The sequence below is a fragment of the Octopus bimaculoides genome, chromosome 9, assembly GCF_046866305.1.
Source record: "Octopus bimaculoides isolate indiv1 chromosome 9, ASM4686630v1, whole genome shotgun sequence".
In the NCBI taxonomy this organism is placed as follows: Eukaryota; Metazoa; Mollusca; class Cephalopoda; order Octopoda; family Octopodidae; genus Octopus; species Octopus bimaculoides.
Window position 1 is genome coordinate 16,663,879 of NC_142936.1, and position 12,168 is coordinate 16,676,046.

A 12,168-nucleotide genomic window follows, 5' to 3' on the forward strand; every position below is an offset into this window, starting at 1 on the left:
GTGTGTGAGTGTGTGTGAAAAAGAAATTATTTGAAGAATCCAAGGACATAAACTTGGATAATTAAAATACAAACTGATGTACAGAATGTTGCAAGCAATAAACTCTTAATTTATTGAATTTTACCTTTCCGTAGGAAACAGAAAACAAAAACTTAGTTCTTCAAATTAACCAACCTAGACAGAAATCATTAAAAGTTTTATGAGCACTCCCGCTCCTTCTTTCTTTGTCAACTAAGATTTGTAACATAACAGTTTTCCTATTGATAATTTATTAACACGTATAGAATATCTCTAAAATTTACTTCGTAATTGATGCAAGCGAAGCAACACACGAACTTTAAACTTTTTCCACTTTTAAATCGTACTTTATTTTGCAAGATAGAAAACGAATAGTTTTTTACAAGGTCTTTTAAATGACTACATACAAAAATTTTGTGTCTGAAAATCCCAAATTAGATCTGACATTATGAAATATTTTGATGAAACACCGAATAATGCGATAACCAATCTTGAAGACTGCGTAAATCATTTACGTTGCTGTGTTTATGATGAGTTCTTCACTCCTTGATTCGTATAATCCATTGCGTGTGTGTGACTCCATGCTTGTGTGTGCGTGTGCGTGTGTGTGTGTGTGTGTGTGTGTGTGTGATTGTGTGCGTGTGTGTATGTGTGTGTGTGCGCGCGCGCATTAATAGCCGACGAGAATGCACCGTAGATCTTCACTCCGACATTCGAAATTCCGATTACTATAATGACAACTTTTTACTGTTTGCTCTAAATCATAACATATATATATATATATATATATATATATATATATATAGTTTTAGGGAAAAGAACCAATGTTCATGAATATATTTATTTATATATATTTAATACTGTGAAACTTAATTTTATTTTAATTTTTATAAATTAATTTTAATTCAGGTTTTACCTGTAATTTAGGATCTTTATCCCTATTATTATTATTATTATTATTATTATTATTATTATTATATGTATATATATATATATATATATATATATATATATATACGCTCCTGCATTAGTGTGTGCAAACGGGTAAGAAAACAATGTTTTGCAGAAATTTGTTAGTGGGACATGATGATCCAGGCAGTGACTACTTTGAAGATGCATACATACATACACACACATCTATGTATGTATGTATGTATGTACATAGATACATGTGTGTGTGTGTGTGTGTGTGTGTGTGTGTGTATGTGTGTGTGTGTGTATACAGTAATAAAGAGAGTGGAGTGGCAGTGTACGCACATACGTTTTTGTAACAAAAAGGCAGTTTTTACAGGTGTTGTTTTGAAACAATTTAGTAGTAGTAGTAGTAGTAGTAGTAGTAGTAGTAGTAGTAGTAGTAGTAGTAGTGGTTGAACAGAAGAAGAATTGGATGAATTTTTTAAGATTTACGCTGAATTATTTTTCAGATGATGCGCTGCACACTCACCAACCCAACTGATCAAAAAGCCAATTTCGGGTATGTATTTGTTACTTATGTTAATGTTTGATTATCGTTTTTTTTTTTACTGTTTAATTACTCAGTGTAAATACAGCAGGTCTGATGGTCTTGGTATTTACACATTCTAATGTGAGAGCATCGGTAAAATAGTTGTGTAAATGTTTTGGTGGTTGACGGATGTCACTTTTTGAATGGGGAAATTATCAAAATAGATGCAAACCAAGCCAAGTCCTTTATAGCACATACTTCAATTCTGAATTGATACGTAGAGTACATGGAGTCATATTCATGTTTAACGAATATGTATTAGTTACATGTTGTTAACTACAAGGATTTTAGTAGGGTTCATAAACAACGAACAGCTAAGTTTCGTTTTTCATGTAAGAAACATCAGGAATCGTTACCTAGAGCTAAGTTTGCTTTCCTTTTATTTTTTTATTTATATTTACAGGGTATCCACAAAGTCTGGGTACATTGAGTAAATAAAATCATAACATAAACAATTAAATATACGAAATAATAATTTCTTAAAGTATGTGTTAATCCCCATGTACCCAGACTTTGTGGACACCCTGTATAAAATAAATACCGGCCAAGTATCGACTTAAAATGTGGGAGAACACATTGCATAATGGAATCCCAGATATAAGATTGAAAATAAAAGGCAGAGTGGTCATGACTAGAATGTCTTTAATCTTTAATCATAGGTCTCGTAGATTAGATATGAACAAACTAATAGACAGCAGCAACAATATAGCAACCTATCTCAAGCTAACGGAGAAGCCTCTATGTGGGTTGACAGAAATAACAGTTAACTCTACCTCAAATCACAACCTACAGACATGAAAAAAGGAGGACATACTGGATAGTGTAGTCGTCGATACACTATGTCAGGAAAAATATTGGTTGGTCACGACTGGAATTTCTTTAATCATAGCTCTTCATGAATGGAGCCGACGTATGGATAAACAGCAACAATCAAATCCTGTCTTTGAGTAGACTTGAGTGATTTTCAAGTTGGTTTCATGCTTCACTAAGTTTTATATTTTCATTTCATGCTTTCGTGATATATATGATATATATTTTTTTCCCGGTATTCAATGTTTTTCCTTGGAATATCCTTGTACATTTTTAATAGAATTAAGATCGTGTAATTTCGATAAAGCGAAATTTCAATGATTTTTGTATCAAAATATTTCATTACTTGATTTGGAATATAGCTGAAGCATTATCTTGTTGAAAGTCTGACGTGTTTTTATCTTTATCAAACACAGCTAGTTTTCCTTCATTTTATCGCAGATTCTAATGTAGCATTTTTATTTGTTCCATAATGGTCAAAGTAGAACTTAGTATTTATCTCATTGTTGTGTGTTTTTTCATACATGGATTCATCCCCAGAGAAAGTTTTACCTTCACTATTACTATTTTTCGACTGGTTTTGATTTTTGTCAGTTCAGGTCACAATTATTCAGCTATAAATTTTTCTCAAAATCAGTATCTTTATCAGTTTTATTTTGTTTTTCTTTCGTTTATGTAATGGAGTGATACAGATTTTAAAGTTTTCTACAGCTTTTTTTCTTGCTATTTTTTATTTCCGTATCTGTTGTAAAAGTTTCTTTAACATCATGTTTTTTCTAGATTTTGTTTTGAATCAGATTATAGTTGAATTTTTTTTAAATTAACATTAAACACGTTTACTGAATTAGAATATTTTTTCATCCGGCGTCCTTCAATTTTCAATGAATTTATTCTGAAATACTTTCATTAGTTTTTGTAAATGTCTTCTGATTTTAGGCTTCTCTTTGATCTCATTAAAATGTTTTCCACGATGTTTTCCACGATAAATTGTAGCAAGGAAGTTTGAAATAGTTTTCTAATGTAATGACCATTTTTTTAATCAGAGCAAAGAGCAGCAGATTCGTCTTCTTTGGTCGAGTGTTTTAGTTCCCAAGTTAATTCTTTTGCTGCATGATGTCGATGGTCGGTTCAGTTATTTGATTTTACCTGTTGAAAAGCATCCATGAATTAGAGATCAATTCTATTGATTTGTTGATGAAATCGATGGGATCCTACATCTAACACAATTAGCTATATTCGAACTACAGAACTATTATGGCTTTAAAATCATCGTTTCACTGTCAATGGAGATATATATTTGATTCAATCTAATTAATTAGATGGTAAGAAATACAAACAGCTAGAAACTGAAAATGTGTTCAAGTGATAAATTATATTTTCATTAAATCCCCAATTATACGCTAGGGTCTTCTACTCTTGGGTTTTCTCCCTTTAATTTTTATTTATTTATTTATTTATTTATTTTTTAGTTTGTCGACGATATTTGTTTTGCATTCTATTGCTGAATATCCAAATATTAAAATTATTGCAAATTAGTGTTTTTTGGTTGTTGCGTGTGTTGTTGGCACTCCGTCGCTTACGACGACGAGGGTTCCAGTTGATCCGATCAACGGAACAGCCTGCTCATGAAATTAACGTGCAAGTGGCTGAGCACTCCACAGACACGTGTACCCTTAACGTAGTTCTCGGGGATATTCAGCGTGACACAGTGTGACAAGGGTGGCCCTTTGAAATACAGGTACAACAGAAAGAAGTAGTAAGAGTGAGAGAAAGTTGTGGTGAAAGAGTACGGCAGGGTTCGCCACAATCCCCTGCCGGAGCCTCGTGGAGCTTCAGGTGTTTTCACTCAATAAACACTCACAACGCCCGGTCTAGGAATCGAAACCGCGAACCTATGACCGCGAGTCCGCTGCCCTAATCACTGGGCCATTGCGCCTCCACTGGTTGTTGCATGTAAACCATTGTTAAACTTCACTTCCCTTTGTGCACTCAGCATAGCCTGTACCTTTCAGTCCCTGGAAGGGAACGCTATCAGAAGAGATACATTTCTCATCATTTACTTTGTACCCTTTTTTTATATTTTTAGATACGAGCACACAGATCAAATGTGTAACTTAAACTTGTGGTTTGGAATACCAAAAGAATATGAAAATATATATAAACCGATTGTGTGTGGCAGAAATGCACAAAAGTTTAGTTTGGACGACTACGGCTACATCTTACCCAAAAATTCTAACAAGCCAGACATAGAAGGTTACAAGAAACTGATGTCGCAATTCAATTTGACAATGACGTCATATTAACAAGATTGAACAAAGTGACTTTGAATCTCAAGAAAGGTTCCCTTACGACAATGGATCAACTTAAATGATGCTATCCCGTTTCTATTTTGTCTCACTCATTTTTTTTTTCTTTGCTCCTCTCAGATTTTTCTCTCATCTTTTTTCTTCACTCTATCACTCTCTCAATCGATCTTTCTATATTTCTATTTCTCTCTGCTTTTCTTTATCTCACATTCCTACATTTACTGCAGTTAAGCTACCTCTCACGTGGACAATCGCTCTTCGGGCAGGCCTACAATCACAGATGTACCAGTCTTGACCATGTTGTTTTTGTGTATATCTAAGACTATTTCATCCTATATGGTTTCCATTGTGTTTAAGACGGTAAGGCGTGATTCGAGAGAACTTGGCTGCTATATGTGGCAAGTCAAGCGAACGCCTACAGGATCCTTGACCATTGGTAATCATATAACCGAGCAATAAGCTCAAACGAAATCACCATAATTTACATTAGACTACTGAAAATTAAACAGAAAGGGAGCAATACAAAATTAGGAGGATGAATGGAGTTTTTTTACGTTGGAACCTAGATGAATTCCTCTTAACATTGATACGAACTAACATGTTTATATATGTATCGCTCAAAGAAGTGATATGCACACGATCTCTAGATTTTCTAGAAGAGGCAGCGAAATCTCTTTCGAATAAACGACCCTAGTGCCTTTGAATATACATATACACACCTCAAGGGGATCAACGGTCCTTCACGAACCATAAGCTCATAAGGCCGGTTTCTTGGATTCTATGGTGTATATATTTCATCCCTTCAACTGGACACGGTCCACCGCAGAATTTCTCATCTTTGCCAGCTGAGTGGACTGGGGCAACGTGAAACGAAGTGTTTCGCTCAAGAACACAACACATCGCCTGGTCCAGGAATATATTATTAGAGGAAACATTGGATAATGCGAAAATGAGTTGGTCATAGCTTGAGAGTCTTTAATCATAGATCTCAATCAGAACCACATTGGAGCTAAGCTACAATAGCAATCTGTTTATGTTCCGACATAAATTTATACCTCTACATATCTACATAAATAATTATCTTCCTACCTATAATTTTCTCTCCCCCTCAATTTAACTCCATTTCTACCGTTCCTAAATTTTATAACATGCCCACGCATACATGTTTGAGTGATTCTATAGCCAAGGTTTTTCAAGTATTGTAAAATGTTTAAAAGTGTGTTATTCTTTTAACATTTTAAAATTCTATAGTTTAATTGTAAAAACTAAAATTGTAATAAAGTTATATTTTTCTTTAATCAGCGTCTTCGTCTTATCATTATATCCGCGAGACAAGGGTGTCATACATTTAGAGAACAGGTTAGAGACGATTAAATCGATCTCTGTACTTGATTTTTACTTTATTTTATCAAAACAAAATGTATCTAAATTTAAATCAGCAGGATTCAAAGCTTTTCATACAAAGCCACCCGAGATTACTCTGGTTCTATAATATAAACTTTATAATTTGAAGTTATCTAAATTAAAACCTTCCATCAAAATTCAAGTTAATTTATGTTCCAGCCACCAGGTTAATAACAGCAAAATTATTTAACTCGATTCTTTGATATTTTCAAACAACTGAAACTGTATTTCAACAGAAATATGGCAGCAAAAGTATGGACGTAACTAAATACGCAAACACATTTTGTCAGATGTTCTTCGGTAAAGATTTTATCTCCGGCATTTTCATAGAATCGTGCCTTCTAGCAGTGTATATACACTTAATATAATACACAGGTGGTGATTTTAATTTAAAGTTGCTTCAGTTGCGTATACCGAGTTTTTATACATCCTGACAAGCTTCCGCAATAGGATAGGATAGAGCTCCTTCACGAATCATAGAGACTCACAGTACCGGTTTTCCGGATTCTATGACGTATATGTTCTCCACTTCCTCCTCCTGGACGGGACGCCGGCCCGTCACAGGAATACTCATTTTTGCCAGCTGAGTGGACTAGAGCAAAGTGAAATGAAATATTTTTTACTCGAGAATACAATGCATCGCTCGGTTCAGGAATCGAAACCACAATCTTACGATCATGAGTTCAACACCTTGACCACGAAGCCACGCGTCTCCACAAGCTTCTACAATACCAGTGAATGTTTTATTCACTTTTTCTTATCTATTGAAGCACAAATTTCGTTTTGGAAGGGGACAATCGAGTACACGGCATTGAAAAACCTCAACAAAGGTGAGGGCAGCATCCCAAACGAATGAAAAGATCATGAAAATTCATGAACTGATTTGGGGGGGGGGCATCACTGAACAATTGACAAACTTGTTGATATGACTGGTGTGTCCTGGAGCTTCTGCTCGCGAATTTTAAGCGAGGAATTGCAAATGAAAAGAGTTGCGGCAAAATTTGTGCCTCGCTTGCTCACGGAAGATCAAAAGCAGTCACGACTGAATGCATGTAGTGAAGTAAAAGAACAGTTGGAAATTGATCCGGACCTCTTTCCGGAATTTACAGATGTGGAAGAGGTGAAAAGAAAAATGACGGAGGCGTTAAAAAGCATGACTTTGCAGGAGTTCCAACAGTTCCAACACATCTTCCAGCAGTGGAAAACGTGTCCGGACCGATTCATTGCTTCAAATGGAGAATACTTTGAAGGTAATAAAAGTGTAAATATGTAAAACTAAATGAATAAAAAAGTATTGCAAAATTCCGGCTTCTTTTCGGTACCCCTCGTATATATATATATATATATATATATATATATATATATATATATAAACAATATATGAGTATATGCATACATATGTACATGTATGTATATACGTTCATCCACATGTACATATAGATACATAACTGGGTACATGACGTGGCAAAAGAACAAGGACAAAATGGTAAACAAGGTGCAAGAAACAAGCAGGCCACATAGAAACATCCCCTTCATCAGCTGCCACCATTAAAACTCCGGCGTTTCGAAGAATTAAGGCGGTACGCATCGTTAAAATGGTTCTTCCCACGAACACAAATTAAATTGTTTTCGTGGAGGGTAGTGGCGGACGGAAAACAAGACAGGAAAACGAAACGGTAAAATAAACAAACAAAAAGGCTGTACAGCCAGACGTGAAGTGTGTATGTCTCGAACGCTGTGAAGCACGTACAGGAGGGGCAAAGAAGTACGTGCGAGCTTGGTGATTCCAATAACGAAAAGAAATAGCAGCCGCACACACGTGACTAAGGCTGTGTGAAGAGAAAGAGTAGCAGAGGGAAAAGGAGGAGAGGAAGTAGAATAAAAGTGAGCAACGAGAGGTAGAGAGAGAGGGAGAGATAGTAATATATATATATATATATATATATATATATATATATATATATATATATATATATATATATATGGTAAGTAGCTTGCTTACCAACCACATGGTTCCGGGTTCAGTCCCACTGCGTGACATCTTGGGCAAGTGTCTTCTACTATAGCCTCGGGCCGACCAAAGCCTTGTGAGTGGATTTGGTAGACGGAAACTGAAAAGAAGCCCGTCGTATATATGTATATATATATATATATGTGTGTGTGTGTGTGTGTGTGTGTGTGTGTGTGTGTGTGTGTGTGTTTGTGTGTCTATGTCTTTCCCTCCAACATCGCTTGACAACCGATGCTGGTGTGTTTACGTCCCCGTAACTTAGCAGTTCGGCAAAAGAGACCGATAGAATAAGTACTAGGCTTACAAATAATAAGTCTTGAGGTCGATTTGCTCGACTAAAGGCGGTGCTCTAGCATGGCCACAGTCAAATGACTGAAACAAGTAAAAGAGTAAAAGAGTAAAAGAGTAATATATATATATATATAAGAAAATGATGAACCCAGAACCATGTGGTTGGTAAGCAAGCTACTTACCACATACCCGCTTCTGTACCTTAATTTTTCTCTATTATAAAAGAACGTTCTCTTCCTAATGTATATATATGTGTATATATATATATATATATATATATATATACGTATGTATGTATATATATATATATATATATATATATATATATATATAAACACACAAACGCATACACACTGACGCACACACACATATCCATATATACACACACAATACATACATAGATGTGTGTGTTTCTGTACGTATTGATATATATATATATGGGATAGAACATTTTTATAATAGACAAAAATTAAATATATAGAAATATCTATAAAACCAAATACTGGAGTTAACGACATATCCACAATGTGATATGGATAATAATATTAAATTTAGATAATTAAAGTTTAAGAAAGTGACAGTTATTGTCATCATAAAAAAATAGTTCGTTATTTCTTAACGAAATAAGCATTATAAATATGTTTTGTTATCTTTATTAAATCTATTTCTTTCTTCGAAAAAACTTTCTTTACATGAAATGATCACACCACGTTATAAGAGAATATTTTTTTCTCCTTCAAAAAAGTTGAGAATTATTTAAGTTACCAGCTCAGTACTATGTGACTGTTTATAACAACAAATCTTATAAACTACATAAGTTAAGTAAGTATTAACATATTCAGTATGATAAGCATTAATAGTTAATTAGAAATAATTATTTTTGTTTTCGACAATTAATCAAATCTCAATCTTTTGTTTGTTTTGTTTTTTGGGGGTTTTTTTTGTATTTTGACCTCACATGCCTAATTAACACCTCATCAATAAAGCTTAGCATTCTCTGTATTTACTGAACTATTAATGATATTTGTAGTAAGGTATATAGTAAATTTTGACAGCTGCTCATTTGGCGCCGTTATTGTATTTTGACAATCTTTATTTTTTGTTAAAAAGCTGATACGTCTATTTCTTTATTCAAACTCATTTTGCACTTTATAAAGTATTAATAGTCAAGACCATTTAAGCATTTTATCTTATCAAATTCATCTTATGGTCGCGGAACTGTTTCTGGAGGGAAAAGTAATCGGATCTTTTTTAAAACGGGAGCCACATTTTTCATTAATGTTTTACGTAGTGTTTTTGGTACCGAAAGACTTTCAAACTTCGTATACTTATCTATTTTGTGTTATAGAACAGAAGAATATTTTTGTATTCGAATTTATTTCATGTAAAAAATTGTCTTATTTCGATAATTTCAACCAATCACTGACAAGTATTCAGTTGTTTACATTTACTCCTTTGGCTCATTAAGCGATGTAAAGCGTATTTAATCTCCATACCTTCGTTTTATTTGCTTTTTTCATTTTAAATTTGCTTTAACCCTAACCCTAACCCTAACCCTAACCCTAACCCTAGGGTTAGGGTTAGGGTTAGGGTTAATTGTTTCAGAATCGTTTGTTTATGTAGTCGGCACTTAATGTATATCGGCTGAATGGACGTCAGTGATTGGTTGAAATTACAGAAATACGACAACTTTAACATGGAATAATTTATGGATTTCTTTTTTTTTTAAGAAGACTAAGAGAAAAAGATGTTTTATATGACACATTCTACCAGTGTTCCAAGTTTCAAAGTGTTTCGTTAATGAAAAATGTGGCCCCCGTTTTAAAAAAGATCCAAGTAATCTTTCAAGATGATAATGCACCAATTCATGTTGTTAAAGTTGTTACTGAATGGCACGAGGAACATTCTAGTAAAGTTGAACAACTTATCTGGCCACCACAGTCCCCATATCTCAATATTATTGAACATTTATGATGCATTTTAGAAAAACAAGTGAGGAGTCGATATCCTCCACCATAATCACTACAAGAACTGGAGACTGTTTTAGATGAAGAATGGACAAAAATTCCTTTGGAAACAATTCAAACTTTGTACAAGTACGTACCTCGTAGAATTCAAGTTGTAATTATACTGTCAAAGGTGGTCCTACCCCATATTAAAATAAATTCGTTTGAAATTTTAAGGTGTTCCAGTATTTTGTCCAACCCCTGTATATGTACGGCAGAAGTAACACCCTTTAATATTTGAGTTTTCTAGATTCTAATTGAATTTCTTGTTTACTTCCCAAAACTTCTGCAATTTTTTTCATTAGTTTACTATTCGTTTCTTTGAGTAATGCAATAAATTTGTGTTCACTAAAAAATTACTTAATAAACATTTATATACTATAAAAGTTATTAAATGCAAAAAGAGCGTTACTTCTGCTGCACTCTGTATATATATATATATATATATATATATATATATATATATATATATATATATATATATATATATACAAGAAATAATATTTGTCTCTTTTATAGAAACAAAAGGGTTTATAGGACTACAAAAGAAGTGCTCAAAAACAAATGAGACGAAAATAAAGAAACATTGGTTACAGAACAAACATTAAATTTGAGTCAATAACGTTACATACAACACTTCCCCTCAAACATATAGTCATATATAAAAATCACCATGGTTCCCAAACACATAAAAAATAATACATATATATAAAATCACAGAAGGTAAAAGTATATAAGCGAATAAAATACAAATAGAACGGCCAATCGGAAAGTTAAATGTAAACGGCTAAAGATTCAAAAACTACCAAAAAACCTAGTAGACAAATATTAGATAAGTAAAGGTAAAAATAAAATAAAACAAAATAAATGTCCACCGACCAAAAAGTTTTATCAGACGATTAAAATATTTTTAAAAATTCCTTTAAAAATATTTTTTCATATATTTTTAAAGAAATTAAATTTTTTTTTTAATACTGTATTTTAATCGTCTGATGAAACTTTTTTGTTAGTGGATATATATTTTATTTGGGAACCATGGTGATTTTTATATATGATTATATGTTTGAGGGGTGGTGTTGTATGTAAAGCCGTTAACCCAAATTTAATGTCTGTTCTATAACCAATGCTTCTTTATATATATATATATATATATATATATATATATATATATATATATATATATATATATATATATATATATATATATATTCTAACAGATGTGGTTTCGAGTCAGCCGATCAGCTTTCGATCTTTTCTATCAAAAAAGGTTTTTTTTAACAGATCCACTGTTTCATAAAATAATTCGGGTGCAGGTGAAACAAGTATCTACATATAGGCGCAGACGTGGCTGTGTCGTAAGAAGTTTGCATCCCAACCACATGGTTTCAAGTTCAGTACCACTGCGTGGCACCTTAGGCAAGTGTCTGCTACTATAGCCTCGGACTGACTAAAGCCTTGTGAGTGAAGCCCGTCGTATGTGTGTGCGTGTGTGTGTGTATCTGTCTGTCTATCTGTGTGTGTTTGTATGCATGTGTCTGTATCTTTATGTCTGTGTTTGTCTCCCGCCACCGCTTGACAACGGAGTTGGTTTGTTTATGTTCCCGTAAACTAACGGTTCGGCAAAAGATGCCGATATAGTAGATACTACGCTTTGAAAAGAAAGAACTGGAGTCGATTCGTTCGACTAACAATTCTTCAAGGCGGTGGCCCAGCATGGCCGCAGGCTAATGATTGAAACAAATAAAAAGATGAAACATAAAAGATACATAAAAGGTTCGAATCTAGCATTGTGTGATGCAGAAATTAGATTAAAACTTG

At 33.5% G+C, this 12,168-nt stretch overlaps 1 protein-coding gene across 1 annotated transcript in view; it reads left to right on the forward strand.

Moving 5' to 3' along the window:
* Positions 1 to 5,936, forward strand: part of LOC106869651 (peptidylglycine alpha-hydroxylating monooxygenase) — a 19,651-nt gene extending 13,715 nt beyond the window's left edge. Inside the window, exons 11-12 of the mRNA XM_014915471.3 lie at positions 1,443 to 1,492; positions 4,419 to 5,936. Coding sequence (XP_014770957.1) covers positions 1,443 to 1,492; positions 4,419 to 4,635 — 267 coding nt within the window. The 3' untranslated portion in view covers positions 4,636 to 5,936. The remainder of the gene's footprint in view (positions 1 to 1,442; positions 1,493 to 4,418) is intronic.
* Positions 5,937 to 12,168: the final 6,232 nt, after the last annotated feature.